Source organism: Mustelus asterias, chromosome 17 (assembly GCF_964213995.1).
Source record: "Mustelus asterias chromosome 17, sMusAst1.hap1.1, whole genome shotgun sequence".
In the NCBI taxonomy this organism is placed as follows: Eukaryota; Metazoa; Chordata; class Chondrichthyes; order Carcharhiniformes; family Triakidae; genus Mustelus; species Mustelus asterias.
Genome location: NC_135817.1, coordinates 84,355,469 through 84,381,046, shown reverse-complemented (window position 1 = coordinate 84,381,046; position 25,578 = coordinate 84,355,469). Strand labels below are relative to the sequence as shown.

Here is a 25,578-nt window from a genome sequence, read left to right as displayed (position 1 = left end):
ATGACGCATTGTCGATTGTCAGAAAAACCCATCTGGTTCACTAATGTCCTTTAAGGAAGGAAACCTGCCGTCCTTACCTGGTCTGGCCTACATGTGACTCCAGGGCCCCAGCAATGTGGTTGACTCTCAACTGCCCTCTGAACAAGGACAACTATGGATGGGCAATAAATGCTGGTCTGCCAGTGACACCCATGTTCCATGAATGAATAAAATAAAATAATGATGCTGCCAGCGACATTATGACTTGTCTTCATGCAGAGAGATTGATAGAGTAACACCATCAAGTAGAAGGTCAATATTGTCCTTACCATCATAATCCTGTTGAGCAGCAGTCAGGAGCATTGCTCTCTGCTCTACATCCGTGATGTTAAGTTCGATCAGGTGACTCTCCTTGAGATCTTTGAGATCCTCCAGATTCTGGTAGCCATTTAAAAGGAATGTGGAATAAAGATCCTACAAGGAGTGAAACATGAAAATCAGAATCATTACAAAGGGAAAGGGACAAGAAGGAGCCTTTAACCTACCACTTTGACCAAGCTTTTGTCCACCTGAGCCTGCTATATTTCCTCATGTCTCTCAGCATCAAGTTCTGTCTGATAAATGCTCCTGTGCAATGTCCCGGGATATTTTGGTTGATTATTCTCCAAACATTTCAGAGTGATTTCAGCAATGCTGCTTTCCTAATGAGGAACCCCCCCCCACACCCCACCGATGAACTAACGCTCTGGTTCTATCTCCGTGCCATAGAGTTTAGAATCATAGAATTTCTACAGTGCAGAAGGAGGCCATTTGACCCAACGAGTCTGCACCGGCTCTCCGAAGGAGCATCCCATCCAGGCCCTATCCCCACAACCCCACACATTTACCCCACTAATCCATATAACCTACACATCTTGGGACACTAATTTAGCACGGCCAATCCACCTAACCTGCACATCTTTGGAGTGTGGGAGGAAACCAGAGCACCCGGAGGAAACCCACGCAGACACGAGGAGAACATTCAAACTCCACACAGCCAATCACCCAAAGCTGGAATCGAACCTGGGTCCCTGGTGCTGTGAGGCAGCAGTGCTAACCACCAACCAGAACCATTCACCCTTCAATCAGCTCTCACAGTGGGGGTGGGGAGGAGGGAGTGGTGTGAGCATGAAATCCATCCTTTGACACTGAGGTGGAGAGTTCCCTATTGGTAAAACATGTCCCCCGCAGGGCTGTTTATCATGAAAAATAGTAACTAAGATGGTGAGTTAACTTTGCACTGTTGGAGAGATCACATCGGCAGTACACAACAGAGGCAGCTCCAACTGGTAGAGAAGGCATGGAAACAGCTTGTTATGGAATAACGTTTCTGGAATATTGACCTCGCTGACACTGATTCATTGTTTTATTTTATTCATTTTTGGGACATGGGCATCGCTGGCTGGTCAGCATTTATTGCCCATCCCTAGTTGCCCGAGGGCAGTTGAGAGTCAACCACATTGCTGTGACTCTGGAGTCACATGTAGGCCAGACCAGGTAAGGACAGCACTAAAGGACATTAGTGAACCAGATAGGTTTTTCTGACAATCGACAATGGTTTCATGGTCATCAGTAGATTCTTAATTCCAGATTTTTTTATTGAATTTAAATTCCAGCATCTGCCGTGGTGGGATTCGAACCCGGGTCCCCAGAATATTAGCTGTGTTTCTGGATTAATAGTCCAGCGATAATACCACTAGGCCATCACCTCTCCCCTTAGTTAACTTGGATATGATTTTTGAGACCAGTTAGAGATTGAACTTGAATCAGGGTGGAGTCACATAATGGAAACTAGTGTGTGGTAGCAGGTTTCCTCTCCTAAAAGACATTGGTGACAATCTAACAGCTTCAATTATACTGACACCCGCTTGTTAGCTGTGAGATTTATTTAAGATTGGTCCAGATTCTCAAAAAAGCCATGGTGAGATTTGAACTCAATTAGTTTAAGTCTGGTTTGTTACTAGCCCAGGAACAGAACCATAACTCGAGTATACCTGAGAATGAGGGTCCTTTTCACACAGCCAGTGGTTAGGACCTGGAATGCACTGTCTGGGAGTCAGAGGGAGGGTGGGTTGACCTAGGCATTCAAAAGGGAATTGGAGCATTATTGGAAAAAAAGGGTTATTGGGTAAAGCTGCATTAGCTAGGCTGTGGCATTAGCTAGGCTGTGGCGTTAGCTAGGCTGTGGCATTACAGTTTTTTTTTTTAACTGGTCGGTGCAACATCGTGGGCCGAAGGGCCTGTTCTGCGCTGTAATGTTCTATGTTCTATGTTCTATTAGCTAGGTTGTGGCGTTAGCGAGGTTGTGGCATTAGCTAGGCTGGGGCGTTAGCTAGGTTGTGGCGTTAGCTAGGTTGTGGCGTTAGCTAGGCTGGGGCATTAGCTAGGTTGTGGCGTTAGCTAGGCTGGGGCATTAGCTAGGCTGGGGCATTAGCTAGGCTGGGGCATTAGCTAGGCTGGGGCGTTAGCTAGGCTGTGGCGTTAGCTAGGTTGTGGCGTTAGCTAGGTTGTGGCATTAGCTAGGCTGGGGCGTTAGCTAGGCTGTGGCGTGAGCTCGGTTGTGGCATTAGCTAGGTTGTGGCGTTAGCTAGGTTGTGGCATTAGCTAGGTTGTGGCATTAGCTAGGTTGTGGCGTTAGCTAGGTTGTGGCATTAGCTAGGTTGTGGCATTAGCTAGGTTGTGGCGTTAGCTAGGTTGTGGCGTTAGCTAGGTTGTGGCGTTAGCTAGGTTGTGGCATTAGCTAGGTTGTGGCGTTAGCTAGGTTGTGGCGTTAGCTAGGTTGTGGCATTAGCTAGGTTGTGGCGTTAGCTAGGTTGTGGCGTTAGCTAGGCTGGGGCGTTAGCTAGGCTGTGGCATTAGCTAGGTTGTGGCGTTAGCTAGGTTGCTCCAATGAGATGAAACATCCTTCTGTGCTGTAAGTCTCCTGCGGTCCTTTAAAAGGAGCTCAATTTTAGGGAGCAACATCATGTGATTTACTTTCAGTGCTTTGGGCATTGGGGAATAGCGAGAAGGATTTCTAATTCAGATTGTTATTCTGAGTGAGCCACACCAGAAAGTGAACACGTTAACATCAGCTGATTTACCCGTCACATCCCCACCCCCAATACAATTCAGCAGACTTCCCAAAACTCAATAGCTAGATTCGCAATTTATTGATTTATTTTTATTTATTAGTGTCACAAGTAGGCTTACATTAACACTGCAATGAAGTTACTGTGAAAATCCCCCTAGTCGCCACACTCCGGCGCCTGTTCGGGTACGCTGAGGGAGAATTTAGCACGGCCAATGCACCCTAACCAGCACGTCTTTCAGACCATGGGAGGAAACCGGAGCACCCGGAGGAAACCCACGCAGACACAGGGAGAACGTGCAGACTCCACACAGACAGTGACCCAAGCCGGGAACCGAACCCGGGTCCCTGACGCTGTGAGGCAGCAGTGCTAACCACTGTGCCAGTAAGGTGTAAGGTTTCTTTGAGTGCAAGAGCCAGTGTAATTGGGATTGGTACAGGAGGGGAGGGAACAAAGGAAGCAGCATACAGTACTAACCGACAATTGGATTCTTTCCAATAGATCCTGCAGGGAATCAGGGACTGGCTGCTTGCTCCTCCTGTCCATTCTCAGTTTCTTTGGGATGGCGTCTTCATTGGGCAGGATATCCACGTAAATGAACTTGAAGTTTCCCACCTTGCTGTTCAGCATTCCTGTCCACGTGCCCATGGTTGGCTTATTAATTATATCGATGATGTCACCTTTCTGAAAGAACGTTTTGAGGTAAGTTAATCCTTGCACTTTGAATTTAAATGACTTGCGTAACTGAGTCAAAGTTACAGAGAAGGGTCGATTTTAACCCGATGGGGTGAAATGGGTAGGAGGCGAACATTACTTGGCAAACTGGCACTTCCCCTCACCCTCCCACCCCTGTCCTCTGTACCCCATTCCTTCATTTAATTTCCTCTCCTATCCTCCGCTCCCCATATTACTCGACTATCACCACTCACCTCCCCCTCCCCTGTTTCGCATCTTGCTTCTTCCCCTTTTCTCCCGTCCCCCTACAATCCATGCCCCTCCCCGTTCTTTACCTCCCAGCCTCCCCCTTCCTACCCACTCTTTCCCCGTCCTCCCTTACCCCCCTCTCCTCTTGGACATGACCCCCATCCCCTCCCCACCAAACCTTCCTCCCCTCCCTCTTGTTCCCCTCTTGCCTCCTCCTTCTCCTCTCCTCCCCTCTTTGATTGCAGCTCTCCAGTCGTGTTTTCACATGGAGACTACGTAGGGACATGGCAGGAGTGGGAGAGGCATTGGGAAAAAGCAGGATGGCCCAAGATGGGGTTGTGGCAGCCAACAGATTTTTGCCTTGAGCATTCCTGTGCTTCTTGGCACCACAATATAACTAACGTTTGCTGTTCTGCTCTGTGAGCGGGGTTGGATCTGAGTAAATCTTCAGCCTATCTGGGTGTTGGCTGTGGCTCAGTTGTACACTCAAGTTCCAGCCCCACCGAGGTTTTAAGTCCAGGCCGAAACTTTTCAACGTGCTGCTAAAGGAGTGCTGCTCTGTCAGAGGTGCTGTGTTCCAGCAAAACTAAAATACTGCGGATACGAGAAATCTTAAAAACAGAACATTCTGGAAATACTCAACAGGTCTGGCAGCACCTATGGAGAGAGAAACAGATTTAACATTCCAGGTCAATAACCTGGCAGTTCTGATGAAAAGTCATTGACCTGAAACATTCACCAGAAGTCTACGGCCCTGCCCGTCACGGGATTCAGAGCGCGCAAGGGGCGGGCAATGGGAAGGTCCGTTGACCTCGGGTGGGATTTTCCGGTCCCCGATCGAGCAAGGCCGTACAATCCCACCCATTAACTTTGTTTTTGAGTGACAGTGATTGAAGAGTAAATATTGTCCAGGAGATCAGGGAGAACTCCCCTTCAAAATAATGCTTTGGAACCCATTTACAATCCTTCCGAGAGGGCGGACGGGGCCTGGGATTAACATCTCATCCTGAAGACAGCACTCTGTCAGTTTTCACCCGGAATACATTCAGCATTTGGCCCCTGGAGTGGGATTTGAACACACAACCCTGTGACTCAGGTGAGCCACAGATGCCCCCGACCCAAATACATCGGCATTATCTTACCTTGAGCTTGAGAGAGTCGGTATCATAGGGGCTCGGGGTGAAGTCTGTGTGAACCTTTGCTCGACCGCAGAACGGGCCTGTGTAGGGCACTTCGTCATCCAGCCTAAAACTGTCACGGTTACTTGCTGCATCTGAGCTGCTCGCGATGCCGCCTGCTTAAGAGACAGGGAAGGATCAGGACTGCTGAAGGCAGCTCAATCTACACCTCTTCCCGAAGCCTTCAGCACGCCTACCTCTCTCCCCCCATCACAGGCATGTTTAAATACCTCCTCTGTCTCCAGTCCCTCAACTCCTCTCCTGCTCCCCTCTCAGTGCTATCCTCTCTCCAGTACATCCTTCCTTGTGATTGAGCTAAGTTTCAAGTGCTCCTGATGACACTGGAGCGAGGTGACTTCTTGTGAGCTGTCCCCAGCATACCCACTATTTCCATTTCTAACTCTCATTCTATGCTCTTAAAACTGCACTCTAGCTCTTTTAGACTCTTTAATAATGCTCTTTTTAAATAATTTACACTATATCCTGCACCTCTCCTTTCCTTCTCCTCTATGTACTCTATGAATAGTATGATTTGTCTGCACAGCCCGTATGAAACAATGGGGCCATTCTCCCATCATGCTGCACTGGTTTTTTAGTGCAGCAGGCTGGGAGATTTAAGCGGGGTTGGTTTAGTGTGATCTGTGCTGAGCGCGCGGCCCCAAGCACGTCTCCCAATGCCGGATTTCCAGTGCTGTCTGCTCCACTCTGGAAAGAGGCACGGAGCTGCATTACCGATGCAGGGCTTCATTTAAATATATTTTAAATATAATTAGCAGGCCCGGGACTGAAAGACTGGGTTCACAACAGCTGCCCCCTAGTAGGGAGGTGGTGGTCCAACCCCTCTGGAGTGAAGGGGGACAATCAGGGCCCCCCAGGGGGTCAGGCAATGCGGGGATGCCCCCTGGGCATTGGCACCTAGGCAGTGCCAGCCTGTGCCCCATGGCACTGCCCAAGGTGCAAAGTGCCAGTGCCCAGGGGGCATCTTGGCACTGCCCACCAGGTATGGGGCAGTGCCAAGGGGGCAGAGCCTAATAGGGCGGTGCCTGATGGGGGCGATCATGAGTGTGGGGGGTCCCGCTGCCACTCTGTATCTGTAGTCAGGATTGCAGGGGAGAGGGGGAGGCCAGCGATCATGGTTGGCCAATGAGGTGGCGGGGGGGGGGGGTGGGGTGTGCAGCGGGGAGGTGGCAGTCTGCTTGGGGGGGGGGGGTGCGGGGGATTGGAGCTGCAGGTGGGGGGTTGGAACTGCCGGTGGTGGGGGGGTTGAGGAAATGGGGTCGGGGTGGAAGATCGGGGCTGCAGAAGGGTGGGAATGGGGTCGGGGCCCAGGCATGTTCAGGGAGCCAGTGATCAGGCCATGGGATGGGTTGCATGGCCGGCGATGCAGAGGTCATGGAGCTGGCCAGCTATCGGGAGGCTGGCAGACAGGGGCTACTGCACGTGTGCAGATCTCAGTGCTGATCCAAAACCCACGTTGCCCATTACATTTTGGATTTTGGATCGTTTCACTTTTCGGATAGCGTGTATAAACTTACACAACAATAGGCTAAAGCCTAGGTTAGCTCGTCTAGAAAAGGAAGAACATAAGAACAAAAGTGATGCTCCTTTATCCACTCACCTGATGAAGGAGCAGCACTCCGAAAGCTTGTGATACCAAATAAACCTGTTGGATTTTAACCTGGCGTTGTTAAAAACATTTCATGAGGTAGCCTCAACTGCTTCGCCGGACAGGGAATTCCACAGATTCACAACCCTTTGGGTGAAGAAATTCCTCCTCAACTCAGTCTTAAATCTGCTCCCCCTTATTTTGAGGTCATGTCCCCTAGTTCTAGTTTCACCTGCCAGTGGAAACAACCTCCCTGCTTCTATCTTATCTATTCCCTTCATAATCTTATATCTTTCTATAAGATCTCCCCTCGTTCTTCTGAATTCCAATGAGTACAGTCCCAGTCTCTCCTCATACGCCAATCCTCTCAACTCTGGCATCAACCTAGCGAAGATCTGTCGCTGAATAATAAATTCAGGGTAGCTGTAACAAGTTCCTTTTTGACATATTTAACACAAAAATCACCAGGTAAACAATGCAGAAAAACAACCAGATTCCCCATGCTAAATGTCGATGAGGTTAAAAGAAAGTGTGGTTTCTGGATGTGTTTGGTTCTTTGGTTCACAGGTGAAGGATTCTCAAACTTTACTTTCAAAGTATGATCACTCTTGCAAGCAAAAGCGCACAACACACTCACAACAAGCACCAATGGAATAAATAATCCTGGGATCCTTTCTGGATGTTGGTTTCGAGGTAGGCTTGACCGGATTAACACTTGTCCGGCCTCCGTGTCAGAAAGTGAGAAATCGCCTTACACCTCAGGTGGTGCAGAGTGTACCCTCTCGGGCACAGGGAGAATGGAATAAATTGACAGTTCTCTCTGTACCTTTAAGAATCGGCACGGAGCCACTGATAAGCAAGCGTGGGTGGTTGTTTTTGTGACGCACTGTTAACCACATTGCCCGCTCGGGCAGCCTTTGCCTGAGTTTGCTTATCTTCTGAATCTGCTGAAGTAGTTTAAAACCAGCACATTTCCTCACTGACTATGGTCAGGGTAACAGAAAAAGATGTTCATCATTTTAACTCTTGAAATTTATACAGGTGATCGTCGCAGGATTGGGGCTAAAGGGATCAAGGGATATGGGGGGAAGAGGATCAGGATATTGAATTCGATGATCAATCATTATCAAAATGAATGATGGAGCAGGCTCGAAGGGCTGAATGGCCTCCTCCTGCTTCTAGTTTCTATATTGGCCTTCATAGGATTTGAATATAGTGATAGGGATGTTTTGCTGTATAGGATGTTGGTGAGGCCACACCTGGAGTATTGTGTGCAGTTTTGGTGTCCTTATCTGAGGAAAGATGTCCTTGCGATAGAGGGAGTACAGCGAAGGTTTACAAGGCTGATTCCTGGGATGGCAGGTCTGTCATATGAGGAGAGACTAAGTTGGATTGGATTATATTCACTGGAGTTTAGACGAGTGAGAGGGGATCTCAGAGAAACTTATAAAATTCTAACAGGATTAGACAGGTAAGATTCAGAAAGAATGTTCCTGAGGGTGGGGGAGTCCAGAACTAGGGGTCATAATTTGAGGATAAGGTTTTTAGAACTGAGGTGAGGAGAAATTTCTTCACCCAGAGGGTGCTGAATGTGTGGAATTCACTACCACAGAATGTAGTTGAGGCCAAGACATTGTCTGATTTCAAGAAGAAATTAGATTTCGCTCTTGGGCCTAAAGGGATCAAGGGATATGGGGGGGAAGGGGGATCAGGATATTGAATTTGATGATCAGCCATGATCAAAATGAATGGCGGAGCAGGCTCGAAGGGCCGAATGGCCTACTCCTGCTTCTAGTTTTTATGTTTCTATGATTGGCCCATTCAGCTTCTCTAATCTACTCCATCATTCAATTAGATCTCCCTCAGTGTCATTTTCCTGCGCTGTCCCCAATATCCCCTGATGTCTTTACTCTCCAAAAATCTGCCGGTCTCTTGTCCTCCACATCCCTCTGGAGTTGAGAATTCTCACTCTCGGGCTGAAGAAATTCCACCTCATTTCAGCGCTATTCTGAAAGGCAGTTGAAAAATACAGCGGACTGTGCCTGCGTTTAAATCATAGGCAAAGCCTTTCGTAAAGAGGTATTGGGGGAATGTAACTTCAGCTTTCAAGGTTCTGAGAGGAACTGATACTGATGGTAAGCTTGGAAAACTGTTCACGTTGAGGAGGGATTCAGGCGTTGCAAACACGAATGAGGAAATTTGGAAGACACTGGACAGTGGGAAAATGTTTTCATCCCAAGAGAAATTGAGTTGTGTGGTAAATTTCACAGTGGAGTTTGAAGCTGACAGGATCAAAAGAGTTAAAGAATTTGATATGTCTGTATAGATAAAAGGAATAGAGAGATGTGGGGAGAAGGTGGGTAGGTGGGATTGAGGGATATCGCGAAAAGTTGTAAATTGAGAGAGGTGGATACTCAGCGAGACCTTTGAGTCCTCGTGCATCAGTCGCTGAAAGTAAGCGTGCGGATACAACAGGCAGTAAAGAAGGCAAAAGGTATGTTGGCCTTCATAGCGAGAGGGTTTGAGTACAGGGATAGGGACGTTTTGCTGCAATTGCATAGGGTGTTGATGAGGCCACACCTGGAGTATTGTGTGCAATTTTGGTGTCCTTATCTGAGGAAGGATGTCCTTGCTACAGAGGGAGTGCAGCGAAGGCTTACCAGGCTGATTCCTGGGATGACAGGTCTGTCATATGAGGAGAGACTAAGTCGGTTAGGATTATATTCACTGGAGTTTAAAAGAGTGAGAGGGGATCTCATAGAAACTTATAAAATTCTAACAGGGTTAGATAGGGTAGATTCAGAAAGAATGTTTCCAATGGTGGGGGAGTCCAGAACTAGGGGTCATAGTTTAAGGGTAAGGGGTAAACCTTTTAGACTGAGGTGAGGAGAAATTTCTTCACCCAGAGGGTGGTGAACATGTGGAATTCACTCTCACAGAAAGTAGATGAGGCCAAAACATTGTCTGATTTCAAGAAGAAATTCGATATAGCTCTTGGGGCTAAAGGCCAGCACAGACAGAATGGGTTATAAAACTTTATGGGTGGGATTTGCTGGCCGTGTTTGCCCCAAAACCAGAAAGTCCCGCCCGAGGTCAACGGACCTTTCTATGGTCCACCCCTCGATTCCCGTGGCGGGCGGAACGGAAAGGTTTGCCCCTGTGACTCGACAGTGTGGCGTCTGACGTATGACTATTACTGGCTTATGACAGACTACATCCTCAGAAAAACACTTCAGTTGACTTACTGGATGAGCTTTGACCACTGTTCAGACTATAAAGACTCTCCATAGACTCGCAAGCTTTCAGGGAACCTTCTTCCGGTTCATGTTCTCCTATCGCTTGGCTTGCAGGATCTTCTGCATTGGCATCACACTGAAAAACACAAGTTTTCTCCTCAAAAACCTTGGACAATTGTAACTGCCACCGATTCACTCCCAGAACCAATGAGATCATCTGGAACCAGAAGTTGGGCCTATTTCACAGTTTAATGAATCAACATACCCACTTCTGCCCCACAGCCTCAATATTTTTGTTTCACAAAAATCTAACAATCTCAGTTTTAAAATTATAATTGATCGCGCATCAATTACCATTCGCAGGAGAGAGTTCCAATCTTTCACCACCCTTTGCGTGTAACATTTCCTAATTTTGCTTCTGAAAGTTCGGACTCCAATTTTGAGGCTATGTCTCCTCATCCTAGAATCACCAATCAGTTTCTCCGTATCTATCTTAAATTGCTTTTCTTCATATCTTGAAAACTTCAATCTGATAAGTCATGAACATTGGGCGTTAAAATATTCCACTGATTGTGACATCACATCTTGTACCATTTAAGACAGGAGAAAATGGCTCCTGCATTGCTGTGTGGAGTTACTCACCTGGCAGTGGTCAGACATCGTAACCCTGGGCAACTTTTGTCCACAGTTGCACAATGAAACGGAAACATTACGTCAAAAGCCCCATGCTCACTCAAAACCGTCCAACCTGTGAAGTTCCTTGTCTGATTCTGGGGAATTAGCACTCTGGCACTTAGTGCAGCACACACGGAAACACCAAGCTGGCAACAAACTGACCTTTAAGAGGGCATGTGATTTTAACCCCCCGACGCGATAACCAGTTTCAATTTTGTTTCCAATATCCGCCCCTCTATCACATTCACATGGTCCACCTCTGAAACTTCCCTCCCCTTCCTTGACCTCTTTGTCGCCATTTCTGGTGGCAGACTGTCCACCAGTATCCATTACAAGCCCACCGACTCCCACAGCTACCTCGACTACAGCTCTTCACACCCCACATCCTGCAAGGACTCCATCTCATTCTCTCAGTTCTTTCGCCTCAGATGCATCTGCTCTGATGATGCCACTTTCATAGTAATGCCGCCATTTTGTCTTCCTTTCTCCTTAATCATGGTTTCCCATTAATTGTGGTTGACAGGGCTCTCAACCGCGTCCAACCCATTCCCCGGACCACTGCTCTCACCCCCTCCCCTCTCTCCCAGAATTAGAATACGTCTCCTTGTCCTCACTTTTCACCCCACCAGCCTCCGCATTCAAAGGATCATCCTCCATAATGTCCACCAACTCCAACACGATGTGGAGGCGGCACGGTAGCACAATGGTTAGCACTGCTGTTTCAGAGCTCAAGGGTCCCGGGTTCGATTCCCGACTCGGGTCACTGTCTGTGTGGAGTTTGCACATTCTCCTCGTGTCTGCGTGGGTTTCCTCCGGGTGCTCTGGTTTCCTCCCACAGTCCAAAGATGTGCGGGTTAGGTTGATTGGCCAGGTTAAAAATTGCCCATTAGAGTCCTGAGATGCCTAGGTTAGAGGGATTAGCGGGTAAAATATGTGGGGGTAGGGCCTGGGTGGGATTGTGGTCGGTGCAGACTCGATGGGCCGAATGGCCTCCTTCTGCACTGTAGGGATTCTATGATGCCACTACCCAACACATCTTCCCCTCACTCCCCCTGTCAGCATTCTGCAGGGACCATTCCCTCCGAGATACCCTGGTCCATTCCTCCGTCAGCCCCAATACCTCACCCCATTCCCACAGCACCTTCCAATGCTTTTTCAGAAGGTGAAACACCTTCCACTTTGCCTCCTACCTGCTCACCATTCTTTTCAGGTGAAGCAGCTCTTCACGTGCATCTCACTTAATCTATTTTAAAATCTCGCTTTCCATCTTTTTTCCCTCACCATTGTCTCCCCTCCTCCCCACCCCACTAGGGCTGTCTGTTACATGTCTAAGGGTGCCACTGCTCACCTTTGTCCAGCCATTTGCACATTCTGATCTCTTAATGTGCCGCTATCGGCACCATTCTTAGCCACGATCACCACCATTTACGTTCTCTTTGTCTCTTTGTCCATGGAATCTTTGTCAATTCAACCCCTGTACCCCACCAGAACAATATAAGCATCCCCCTATATTCTATTGTCTGCAGCTCTGACGAAGAATCATCCAGACTCGAAACGTTGGCTCTATTCTCTCTCCACAGATGCTGTCAGACTTGCTGAGATTTTCCAGCATTTTCTGGCAGTATTATGTATACATCAAGAACTCTTCTTCTGCCATGTGACCTTTCGCCCAGTTGGCTTCAACTCCACTCTGAGTTGCTGCTAAATTTAAACTACAGTCAGGTGTTTAGTGCAAACTGTACCCCACGTTTGGAGGGAGTAGAGTATAACATAGTATTTACAGCCAAAAACTGGCCATTCAACTCAATTAGTCCATGCTGTGTCGAAGCTCCACACAAAAGCCTCTTGCAACCAGTGTCATCTAAGACTATCAGCATCTCCTTCTATTCCTTCTGGTCATTAGCCATTCTGATGAGTGTAAAGTGAAAAACTTTGATAGCATGCCTCTTTTTTCCGCCATATTCTTTTTTTCCTCATGTGTTTATCTAACTGCCCCTTGAATGCATCTACACCATTCACCTCAACCACTCCCTGTCATGGCAAATTCACATTCTCAGCACTCTCTGGGTAAAGACGCTGCTTCCAAATCCCTTATTGGATTTATTAGTGACTATCTTTCTTTATGATCTCTCGTACGAATGGAAACTTCTTCTCTATGTCAATCCTATCACATCTCTTCATAATTTTCAAGATTTCAATCAGTTTACCCCCTCAGCTTCTCATCCTCCTCTGTTCTAGTCACTCTATCGTGATGAGTATCATGATGTGATATCATTCTTGTAAATCTATGTTTGCACCTTCATTGGTGCATGTATATTCTTTTTATAATATGGAGACTAGAACCATGTACAGTATGCGTGTGGTCTAACCAACATTTGACAAGTTTAAGACAGAATTAGAGTTTAAAATGTTTTAGCGTATAATCAAACATTGACAAGATGCTATCTAGTTATGAAAACGGAAAATGCTGGAAAAACCCAGCATCTGACATTCTTCACTCTGATGAAGAGACATACAGGCCGGAACTCTACAACCTTGCCCGCAATGGAATTGGCGCGGGTGAGGGTCCAGAAACGGAAATCCCCGTTGACCTCAGATGTGAATTTTCGGTAAATGCACAGGGTTATGAGATAGGGTGGGGGAATGGGCCTGGGTAAGATGCCCCTCAGAGAGTCGGTGCAGACTTGATGGGCTGAATGACCCCTTTCTGCACTGTCGGGATTCTATAATTTTATAAAGCCTGCTGCTAATTTTCCTGATATGACAACTGGCCCTTTTAAATGCTGCCATGTTAATTGGTAGGAACTGTGGTATCGCTCATTAACGATACGGCACGGTGGCACAGTGGTTAGCACTGCTGCCTCACAGCGCCAGGGACCCGGGTTCGATTCCCGGCTTGGGTCACTGTCTGTGTGGAGTCAGCACGTTCTCCCCGTGTCTGCATGGGTTTCCTCCGGGTGCTCCGGTTTCCTCCCACAGTCTGAAGATGTGCAGGTTAGGTGCATTGGCCATGCTAAATTGCCCCTTAGTGTCCTGGGATGCGTAGATTAGAGGGATTAGCGGGGTAAATGTGTGGGATTAGGGGATAGGGCCTGGGTGGGATTGTTGTCTGTACAGACCCGATGGGCCAAGTGGCCTCCTTCTGCACTGTTGGGTTTTGATGAATCTATGTTATCACTGTGATTAGAAAATGGTCACTTTGTGAGCGGGTTAGGATGAGCACAGTTAAGTGACATTAAAACTCACCAATTCCTCCGATAGAGCTTTGGCGTATTTTCGTGCCATTTTTTTCCTCATGGTTTTGGAAATGGCGCGCATGGTTTTCCCCAGGCCGCTCCCATTCTGTCCAGACTTTACCGGATGCTGTTCTCCAACGGCTTCAGAGCTTTGTTCAGCTTCACCATTCTATCAAGGAGAAGAAGTTCCTCGTTACTCAGCTTGCAAACTCCTTCCGGTCGCGTCCTCACAGGGGGCATGTTTTTTAAAAAAACGTTCCAGTCACCTCTTTAACCAACGTTTCCACCCAGAAAGGAATTTTACCGCAAAACGTTAATCAAGAACCCGCATTTTTATAGCACCTGCTGTGACCTCAGGAAGTCCCTATGCACATCACAGCCACTGAGGTAAACATGAAGTTCAAAGGTTAGGTGGATTGGCCATGGTAAATGTGTGAGGTTGATGGGGATAGGACGGGGGAGAGGGCCTGGGTAAGACACTCTGTCAGAGAGCCAGTGCAGACTCGATGGCTGAATGGCCTCTTCTGCACTGTAGCGGTTTAATGATTCTATGAAGTGTAGTCACTGTTGTAATGCAGGAAGCTTGGAAGCCAATTTGTACCCACAAGATTTTAAGGAGCATCTTCAAGGAGGAAAGGTAGAGAGATTTTTTTCCAATAAATTTTAATTTCTGGAGACTCCAGGATAATCCCAAATCTCCAGTTTCCTTTTCACCCTGATAACCCTTGGCCGCTCACTGAGGAACAGGCATCAGATACTTGATACCAAACCAGCAGACCATCTTTCACACATTGGACCAAACAGTGAGTATCAGTGGGCTGTCCAACTGCAGGAGGCATCACTCTCAAGCCTGATGAGTTTCTCACTTTGACATTAATCAGTCAACTTCAGTTATGTGGGTAGATTGGAGACTTTCGGACTGTTTTCCTTGGAGCAGAGAGGTTGAGAGGAGATCTGATTGAAAATCATGAGGGGCTGGACAGAGTAGATGGGGAAAAATATCTTCATTGGTGGAAGGATCAAGAACGAGAGGGCATGGGATTGGCAAAAGAAGCAATAGTGGAAGAATCAAAGAGGCGAGTGGTTAGGATCTGGAACGCACTACCTGAGATTGAGGTGGATGCGTGTTAACTTGAGGCATTCAAGAGGGATTTGAATTATGATTTTAAATAGAAGAGCTACAGGGAGAAGGCAGGGCATGGTGCTCGGTGAATTTACCCTTGGGAGAACCAGCACTGACATGATGGGCCGAATGGCCTCCTTCTGTGCTATTACCATTCTATGGTCTGTGATTCAGAGGTCGCATTGATTGAGAGCTGTTGATCCTTATCCCCGGTTCCACACTCAGCTGGTCTTCAGTGGGTGGGGCCATTTTGAAAAGACCTCCTCCATTAGGCAGCATCTCATCTGCCCTGCCATCAGGTGGCACTCTCACCATGGTGTATCTGGGCCTAAAACCCTGGGCAACTCCTCCTCCCCCACCAATGAGAACCGAGGTGGCAACCAACAGTCGGACAGGAACACATTTGCTCCCTGGGGTTACAGATATGTTCTTCCTGACATAAGTTGTCTTTCTGGAAGATTCTTAACAATGAGGAGTCATTGGCAATCAATGATTTCAAAAGAAAATGAGATGGGCACTGAGGGAATAGAACTGTCATAGCTGCAGTGATATCAGGTGGATGAGTGGGTGAGTTTGAGACGAATTGGATTGCTCTACAGAGAGCTGGCGTCAACTCAAAGGGGCGAATAGCCTCCTTCTGTACCATAGTGACTCTATGAATCTATATCCCCCGCACCCCCCCCCCCCCCCCACACCCTCATCCCCTCCCACCACCTCTAACCTGTGCTTCAACGAGGATCTCTGGTCCATATAATAACTTTGACTTTATGGTAAAACCCTCATCTCTTCTGTTCAAGAGGTTGTGGGTTCCAAACCTTCATTCCAGAGACATGAGGACCACACATCCAGGCTGACACTCCCAGTGCCATGCCGAGGGAATGTCACACTGTCAGAGGTGCACATTTTGGATGAAACATTACAATTGTGGTCTATTTGCTTCCTCAGATGAATGCAAAAAAAATCCCATGGTGTAATGAATGTAATGTAATGGGATTTCTCTCCAGCGTCAATGGGTCAATATTTATTCCTCGATCAACATCACCACAACAATATTATTTGGTCATATTTTCATTGCTGTGTGCGTGGGAGCTTGCTGTGCACAAATTGGCTGCGGAGTTTCCTTACATGATGACAGTGGCCACACTGTCACAAATGAGTGACAAAAGAAAGAACTTTCATCGGCTGAGAAGCACTTTGGGATGTTCTGAAGTCATGAAAGACACTAACTAAATACAAATCTCTTTTTTCTGAGTCACGCACGCTCGCTGTTAGCCTCAGTTTCTCTGAATCAAGCAGCCAGTTGCGTTGCCTGCTCATGATCATTGTCTCACTTGACTTTGGGCATGATCTCTTTCAGTCAAATTGCCTCCAGAAAGTAGGACTGACAATCCTCCAGAATTATCCAGGAGTCTCCAGAAAACTGGGGATACCATGAGGAAACTGTAGTGTTGAGGTGCAGGATTGGAGTCTTGAGGCCCAGAGGGACTTAGGCTCAAATCCCAGCATGGCAGCGGATGAAATTTAAACCACCTTGCGGGGCGGCGCAGTGGCACAGTGGTTAGCACTGCTGCCTCACAGCGCCAGAGACCCGGGTTCAATTCCGGCCTCGGGTCACTGTCTGTGTGGAGTCTGCACATTCTCCCCGTGTCTGCGTGGGTTTCCTCCGGGTGCTCCGGTTTCCTCCCACAGTCCAAAGATGTGCAGGTTAAGCAGATTGGCCATGCTGAATTGCTCCTTTTTGTCCCAACACGTGTGGGTTAGGAGGATTTGCGTGATAAATACTTGAGGTTGCAGGGATCGGGCCTCGGTGGGATTGTGGTCTGTGAAGACTTGATGGGCCAAATGGCCTCATTCTGCACTGTAGGATTCTTCTGCCATCCTTGCTGGGTCTGGCCGATATGTGAATCTCAATCCAGTGAGCAGATAAATAGTCTAGCAATAAAATGAAGAGACTGGAGGGGCTCGTCCTTAAGAACTGAGGAGTTGTCCTGCTCCCTCAAAAGAAACGAAGAAGCTGTGTCTTCAATTTATTCAAAAGAAGTGTACACACACAAGCAAACATGTTTGTGCACACACACACATGCACACACATATGCACACACTCACATGGAAATGGTGGGAGAGGGATGTCCATAGTCAAGGTTAGGGGGATATTGGGAGAGGGATGTCTATATTTAGGGTTAGGGGGATGTTGGGAGAGGGTTGTTCATAGTCAGGGTAAGAGAGACTGAATGCATGAGGTTAGGAAAGATGTTGTCAGAGGCAGAGAGTGATCGAGTCAGGAAGAGCGAGAGATATGAAGAGAGGCAGGGACAGTACGGAAGACCATAAAGTGTGGAATACAAACACACAGATAGGGTCAGTAAAAGTGAGAGGCAGTGTATATTAGGTTGGATGAGCTGTTGGTAGAATTATGAGCTGCTAATAGAGTTGGTTAGCTGTTGAGCAATGGCACACTGTCCTCCAGCCTGAAATGGTGCAAAAAGATCACACTATTCACACTGTCACTAGAACCTGACAACAAGAACACCTACACTATTGTCAGCTTTCTCCTCCGACTTTGGTGTGTGTGGATGATGTCTGAATCGGTCGAAGCTCCCAAAACTGGTGGTGCGCTGTAATAGAGACAAGAGAAAGAGCACTGTTTAGTCACAAGCCCATTTATACCTGGGTTAAACTAGAGCCTACACAGTTTGAGAACTGCTAGTGCTTATTGTCCTCCCAAACATTATTCTTTAAAGTCACTTTTAGCTGCAGCAATTTTCCCCTCTCCTCATATGAAGGTGCTGCCACACACGGGAACAGTGCGACAGTCCCAGTCACTCTCTGATCACACTGCCTTGATTTCCTTCTCTCCAGTTTACACTAAGACAGTGGTTACATTTCCTAGCGATTTAATTGGTTGCTGAGCACATGACGAGTCCTGAAATCTTGAATGCGGTTATATTAATGTGTTTGTTCTTGGTTCCCAATCAGTGAGTGTCATTGGCATATTCCATCATGGAAGGCCTCATACATGGGCTTGACAAGGACAGGTACAGCATGGGGTTAGATACAGAGTAAAGCTCCCTCTACACTGTCCCCATCAAACACTCCCAGGACAGGTACAGCACGGGGTTAGGTATAGAGTAAATCTCTCTCTACACTGTCCCCATCAAACACCCCCAGGACAGGTATAGCATGGGGTTAGACACAGAGTAAAGCTCCCTCTACACTGTCCCCATCAAACACTCCCAGGACAGGTACAGCACGAGGTTAGGTATAGAGTAAATCTCTCTCTACACTGTCCCCATCAAACACCCCCAGGACAGGTATAGCATGGGGTTAGACACAGAGTAAAGCTCCCTCTACACTGTCCCCATCAAACACTCCCAGGACAGGTACAGCGCGGAGTTAGATACAGAGTAAAGCTCCCTCTACACTGTCCCCATCAAACACTCCCAGGACAGGTACAGCACAGGGTTAGATACCGAGTAAAGCTCCCTCCACACTGTCCCCATCAAACACTCCCAGGACAGGTACAGCACGGGGTTAGATACAGAGTAAAGCTCCCTCTACACTGTCCCCATCAAACACTCCCAGGACAGGTACAGCACGGGGTTAGATACAGAGTAAAGCTCCCTCGACACTGTCCCCATCAAACACTCCCAGGACAGGTACAGCACGGGGTTAGATACAGAGTAAAGTTCCTGCTACACTGTCCAATCAAACACTCCCAGGACAGGTACAGCGTGCTTCACACTCCATCCAAAGTAGTTAGTTGCAAGATAGGTTGTTAGCATCCTTTGCAATGAACTAAAATATACCAAAAGTGAGTTTTGAGTTTTTTGATGAGAGAACAGTGGAGCATGGAGATTGGCTACTGTTCCTCAGATATGAGGTTGTTGTTTTTATCTGTTTTCCGCTGAACAGATGAAAAGATATCAATATCAACGAACCTTTTCTGAAAAGAAGCATCTAATTGGCTATTCAAATCGATGCAAAGTTCCGAAATTGAGAGAAACCTTTTCTGTCCAAAAGCAGGTTTTGTTGGTATTTATTGTGAAGGTGCTTCAGATGACCAGGTGAGTGGACAATCAGGTGCCCGAGCTCAGTCCCAATTATAAAGGTTTGGGCAGGATAGGGGCAGAGTCTGGAGAATTGGACAGAATGGGGGTTGGGTCTAGCATTCTGGACAATGTTGGCATTGAATTTAGAGGTTTGGATTGGGCCAGGGTTAGATCCAGACTGTGGATAACACTGGGATTGGTGTTTTAAAGTTAGAACATGTTGGGGGTTGGAGTTTAAAGTTTTAGACAGAGTCAGGGTTGGGTTTTAACATTTGGATAGGTAGGCCAATTAATGGCCCCAAAAAGTCCACAATTGCCAGCACTGTGCCACCATGCCACCCGGTACTGAAGTCAGCACTGAAGGAGTGCTGCACTGTCAGAGGGTCAGTACAGAGGGAGTGCTGCACTGTCAGAGGGTCAGTACTGAGGGAGTGCTGCACTGTCAGAGGGTCAGTACTGAGGGAGTGCTGCACTGTCAGAAGGTCAGTACTGAAGGAGTGCTGCACTGTCAGAGGGTCAGTACTGAGGGAGTGCTGCACTGTCAGAGGGTCAGTACTGAGGGAATGTTGCACTGTCAGAGGGTCAGTACTGAGGGAGTGCTGCACTGTCAGAAGGTCAGTACTGAGGGAGTGCTGCACTGTCAGAAGGTCAGTACTGAAGGAGTGCTGCACTGTCAGAGGGTCAGTACTGAGGGAGTGCTGCACTGTCAGAGGGTCAGTACTGAGGGAATGTTGCACTGTCAGAGGGTCAGTACTGAGGGAGTGCCGCACTGTCAAAGGGTCAGTACTGAGGGAGTGCCGCACTGTCAAAGGGTCAGTACTGAGGGAGTGCTGCACTGTCAGAGGGTCACACAGGTCCACACAATGCAGAAGGAGGCCATTCGTTCAATCCAGTCTGCACCGACCACACAATCCCACCCAGGCCCTATTCCTGCAGCCACACACATCCATCCCACCAATCCCTCTAACACTAGGGTCAATTTAAATGTTAAAAGTTAAAGTTAAAGTTTATTTATTCGTCACAAAAAAGGCTTACATTAAACTATAATGAAGTTACTGTGCAATTCCCCTAGTCGCCACACTCTGGTGCCTGTTCGGGTCAATGCACATAACCAGCACATCTTTCAGATTGTGGGAGGAAACCGGAGCACCTGGAGGAACCCATGCAGACACGGGGAGCATGTGCAAATTCCTCACAGACAGTGACCCAAGCCGGGAATCGAACCCAGGTCCCTGGTGCTGTGAGGTAGCAGTGCTAACCACTGTGCCACCCAGTACTGAGGTCAGCACTGAGGGAATGCTGCACTGTCAGAGGGTCAGTACTGAGGGAGTGCCGCACTGTCAGAGGGTCAGTACAGAGGCGGCATGGTGACAAAGTGGTTAGCACCGCTGCTTCAGAGCGCCAGGGACCTGGGTTCAATACTCGGCTTGTGTCACTGTCTGTGTGGAGTTTGCATGTCCTCCCCATGTCTGCGTGGGTTTCCTCTGGATGCTCCGATTTCCACACTCTCAAAGGGTCAGTACTGAGGGAGTGCTGCACTGTCAGAGGGTCAGTACTGAGAGAGTGCCGCATTGTCAGAGAGTCAGTACAGAGGGAGTGCTGCACTGTCAGAGGGTCAGTACTGAGGGAGTGCTGCACTGTCAGAGGGTCTGTATTGAGGGAGTGCTGCACTGTCAGAGAGTCAGTACCGAGGGAGTGCCGCACTGTCAGCGGGTCAGTACTGAGGGAGTGCTGCACTGTCAGAGGGTCTGTACTGAGGGAGTGCCGCACTGTCAGAGAGTCAGTACCGAGGGAGTGCCACACTGTCAGAGGGTCAGTACTGAGGGAGTGCCACACTGTCAGAGGGTCAGTGCTGAGGGAGTGCTGCACTGTCAGAGGGTCAGTGCTTCATTGACTGAAATGTATTTCTTTCTTCAACAGAAGCATTCATGATGTTAATATCATTCGGATCCTCCTTTCCTGTCTTGACAATTATTCAGTGATTCTAAATCCTTCTTAATATCAAATGCCTGTCAGCAACTCTTGTTTGAACAAATTTAGTTACTTTAACATATTTGTTGTTTCGCTTCCACCTCAGGGAAACCTGGTTAATTTTGGGGTTTATCTTGCTTTTTCCAGTAAGGAATCAGTTTCGATGTAAAAACCCTACTCATCAGTTTTTGATTTTTAAAATTAGAAAGTTGTTCTGATCTGGACATTTGTTTGTTGAATCCGTTGCCCAGTGAGACCAGAAAGGCTCCAGGTTTGATTGTAGGCATGTGCGGGGTTAGTTGAGCTCAGGGACACTGCGATTGCCATTGGCTGAGTGCGTGAGGGTGTGTGGGGGTTTTGGATAGGGGAGGTACAGGAGTCCCAGCTCCTGATCCCTGGCCAGTGCCAGTATTGGGTGAAGGCAGAATGCAATGGCCCCTATAGTCAAATGGCTGCTGACACTGATTGTCTGGCCTGACAAATGTATTTATTCATTATTGTCATAAGTAAGCTGACATTACCACTGCAATGAATTTACTGTGAGAATCCCCTAGTCGCCATACTCTGGCACCTGTTCGGGTACACTGAGGGAGAATTTAGCATGGCCAATACACCTAACCAGCATGTCTTTCAGAATGTGGGAGGAAACCGGAGCACCTAGAAGAAACCCACGCAGACATGGGGGGGATGTGCAAACTCTGCACAGACAGTGACCCAAGCCGGGAATCGAACCTGGGTCCCTGGCGCTGTGAGGCAGCAGTGCTAACCACTATGCCGCCGTGCCACCCAAGTGAATTGGTCACCTGAGTGTGCTACTAGGGACAAGTGGAAGCCAGTCAAGATCTACACCAGGACAGAGCGAACAACAGCACAGAAACAAAAGAACAATTTGCTTCATTGTTCCGTCACAGTTCCAGCTTTGCCCTCAGTTCAAAGGGCTGAGGACCATTCACAATCCGTCACTGTCCCAATTAGACTGGCCAAATGTCTCATATTTTCAGGAATTTTCCTACTTACTCTGTGTCCCTTTTCTCCTATAATTCCAGGCAACCTTTGGAAGGCCGATCCTGGGTGTCCGGGGCAAGTTTGACTGATTTGAGGTAAGTTTGTGAGTCACCCAGCAGGGAGCTCATTGAATCATAGAATCCTACAGTGCAAAAGGAGTACACTCAGCCCGCACTGACCACAATCCCACCCAGGCCCTATCCCCATGACCCCACACATTTACCCTGCTAATCCCCCTGACAGTTGGGTCAATTCAGAATGGCCAATCAACCTGACCCGCACAGCTTTGGACTGATGATAATGACAAAGTCAAAAAGACAAGTTATAGTTATTAGGTAATTCTAAGCACTCTCTCCTGCTATTATAGTCTCAAGGGCCTGCCCTCATGCTTAACAATACCTCTACCCCGACCAACCCCACCACCCTTTTCACTCTCATGGCCTACTTTCCACAGACAACAGCAGCACCCTGTCCATCCCTGTCATGCTGCTTTTGTATTCTTTCCCAAGGGTTGTTCACCCTGCTCACAGCAGGAATAGTCAGGATTGTTCACACCCCAGCACTATCCTAGCAGAGATACTGAGAAAAACCCACTGCTTGGCACTGGGTCAAAAGACAGTTGGAGAAAACCACAGCCCAGTATAATCCCTGAATTGTGGTCAGCAATTGGTCTAGACAGGACAACGTCCTCGGCGCAGCCTTGGAGGGCCGAAGGGCCTGTTCCTGTGCGCTACTGTTCTTTGTTCTTTGTTCCGGGCCAGGGACCCAGGTTCAACTCCGGCCTCGGGTGAGTGGCTGTGGTCTCCCCGTGTCTGCGTGGGTTTCCTCCGGGCGCTCCGGTTTCCTCCCACAGTCCAAAGATGTGCGGGTTAGGTGGATTGGACATGCTAAATTGCCCCTTAGTGTCAGGGGGACTAGCTAGGGTAAATAGGTAGGGTTACAGGGATAGGGCCTGGGTCTGATTGTTGTCAGTACAGGCTCGATGGGCTGAGTAGCCTCTTTTGCACTATAGGGATTCTGTGATTCTGTGAATTTTTAACTCTCCCGTCAATAAATTCCATCATTGAACTCTCTCATGGGTCTTATAAACATGGGAAATTAGGAAAGCAGAACTGATACTTGGTGCCACAGTGAATCTTGCTTGGTGACATTTCCTCTGACATTGGGTGTAAAGGAAACATTTCTTAAATAGAACCCACTAAACAGAAACAGGGGCCATTTGGCACAACACTCTAGATAATGCTGTTAATGTTCCACACTGTGAAATGGCCCAAAATCCATCACTTCTTTACATTTTGGACCGGACAAATGACAAAAGACATTTTGACAAGTCTACTTTGGTTTGTATTTAGTATTTAACATCTAACTGAAATTAATTGTTTCAGTTTTCAGGTCATCCAGACTGAAGCACGGAGATACAAGCTCTCTACTGGAGAGCACTTGAAGTTAGTTAATTGAGGAAACTAGCTTAAACTGTTTTTCTTGTACCGATGCACCTAGCCAGCACGTCTTTCGGACTGTGGGAGGAAACCAGAGCACCCAGAGGAAACCTACGCAGACACGGGGAGAATGTGCAGACTCCACACAGACAGTGACCCAAGCCGGGAATTGAACCCGGGTCCCTGGCACTGTGAGGCAGTAGTGATAACCACCGTGCCGCCCCAGTTGGATCACTCCTCAATCTTCTATTCTCTAAGGAATATGAAGTTCAGTTTATTTATTCATCACAAGTAGGCTTACATTCACACTGCAATGGAGTTACTGTGAAAATCCCCGAGCCGCCACACTCTGGTGCCTGTTCGGGTACACTGAGGGAGAATTTAGCATGGCCAATGCACCCTAACCAGCACGTCTTTCGGACTGTGGGAGGAAACCGGAGCACCCGGAGGAAACCCACGCAGACACAGGGAGAATGTGCAGACTCCACACAGACAGTGACTCAAGCCAGGAATCGAACCCGGGTCCCTGGCGCTGTGACGCAGCAGTGCTAACCACTGTGCCACCATGAACATGACACAGTTCACACATCCAGTCCTCATCATTCAACCACTGTAGTCCTGTTATCATGTCAGCAGCTTTAATATGGTTTGAGGAAGTTGTTGCTCGGGGATTATGCAATTTTGGACTTTGATAAAAGATGTTTCAGGGAGGTGGCCAGGGAGGAAAGCTAATTTAGGAAATCTATTCTTCCACAGGATGTGAGAATTGCTGGTTCAGCTCAATGTTTATTGCCCATCCCTAATTGCCCCTTGAGAAGATGGTGGTGAGCTGCCTTCTAGAAATGCTGCAGTCTCCATGGTGTAGGTACACCCACTGTGCTGCTAGGGAGGGAATTTGACAGATTCAAAAAATACCATGGATTTCAAAATCAAAAATCTCATTCAAGGACTTATGGAGAAGTTGGAAAATGTGGCATGAAGTGTAAAAGCAGAAAGGATGAGGGTTAGGTATTTTTTGAGGGGACAAACCATGACACCAGACTTTCTCAACTATGTTGGGGGTGGCGGGGGGTGTGCGGGGCAGGTGGGCAGCCGAGTGGTCAACATTTTAGTGGGAATAGGATCAACAGAGCAGAGTATGAGTCTCGGACAAAATGAGCTCGAAAAGCGGCTGAGGGGAAATGACAGAGAAACTAGAGAGAGGTTCAAGCCTCAGGCCAGGTTGAATTTTATTGGGCTATGGGAAGGTTGGAAAAAGTCAATAGAGGGGGAGAATCTTAGTGATAAAGAAGTCAATGAACTTATTGGTGGAGGTGACGGTTGATCGGGCAGGGAAGAGGGGTTTGTGATGTGGTAAGAATGTGAGAGTAAAATGAGGCCACCTGGCAACTATATCAACATAAACAGATGGCCAGTCATCTGTTTCTTAGGATGTCCTCATTATGGATGCTTGGATGAGCTCCAAAATTCACCAATGGAATCTGTCGTGGTGATCTGTTTGCGCAGATATGCAGATGACGGGGGAGAATTTGCTTTGATTGGTTGATTCCTTTATGAGATGACAGTGATATTTTTCTTTGATTTTTTTCAAAGTCTGTAAGTTCAATAGAACGGGACGATGAGGTATGAAGTGTTTTTGAAACTGTGAATGGCGCTGTCTCTTTGATTAGGTTGTAAGAGTAGCAGATTTTTTTCAAAGGTGGTTTCTAAATTAATCTTTCTGTATGAACATTGTCACTGCTATAATGTGGTTCATTGACTCAATTACAGGGCACATGGGAGATAGGCATGTGGGTAAGAGGAGGCATGGGGGGCATAAGGGAATGAGCTGGCATAGGGGAGGCATGGAGGGTGTGAGAGGCATGAAGAGGTATGAAGGAGCATGGGAGGGCTATGGAGGGTAAGTGAGGGGTACGAGGCAGTGTGTAGGGATATGAGGTTGAGTGAGGAACAGAGGCAAAAGGACCTTACGTCTTTTACTACAACCAGGCCACAGTCCCAGAGAACCAAGGCGGACCTTCTAACCAGCCTGCCTTGGCACCCACCT

General features: G+C 47.8%; 1 protein-coding gene across 3 annotated transcripts in view; it reads right to left on the bottom strand.

Moving 5' to 3' along the window:
• Nucleotides 1–25,578, bottom strand: part of LOC144506652 (SAM domain-containing protein SAMSN-1-like) — a 79,177-nt gene that overhangs the window by 6,389 nt on the left and 47,210 nt on the right. For 2 of the 3 annotated variants that reach the window (XM_078233053.1, XM_078233051.1), the window contains exons 2-7: nt 17,602–17,682; nt 13,955–14,113; nt 10,043–10,169; nt 5,156–5,310; nt 3,567–3,773; nt 309–453 (exon numbers count right to left, since the gene is read on the bottom strand). In XM_078233053.1, coding sequence (XP_078089179.1) covers nt 309–453; nt 3,567–3,773; nt 5,156–5,310; nt 10,043–10,169; nt 13,955–14,113; nt 17,602–17,682 — 874 coding nt within the window. The remainder of the gene's footprint in view (nt 1–308; nt 454–3,566; nt 3,774–5,155; nt 5,311–10,042; nt 10,170–13,954; nt 14,114–17,601; nt 17,683–25,578) is intronic. The other variant, XM_078233052.1, reaches the window with a different exon arrangement.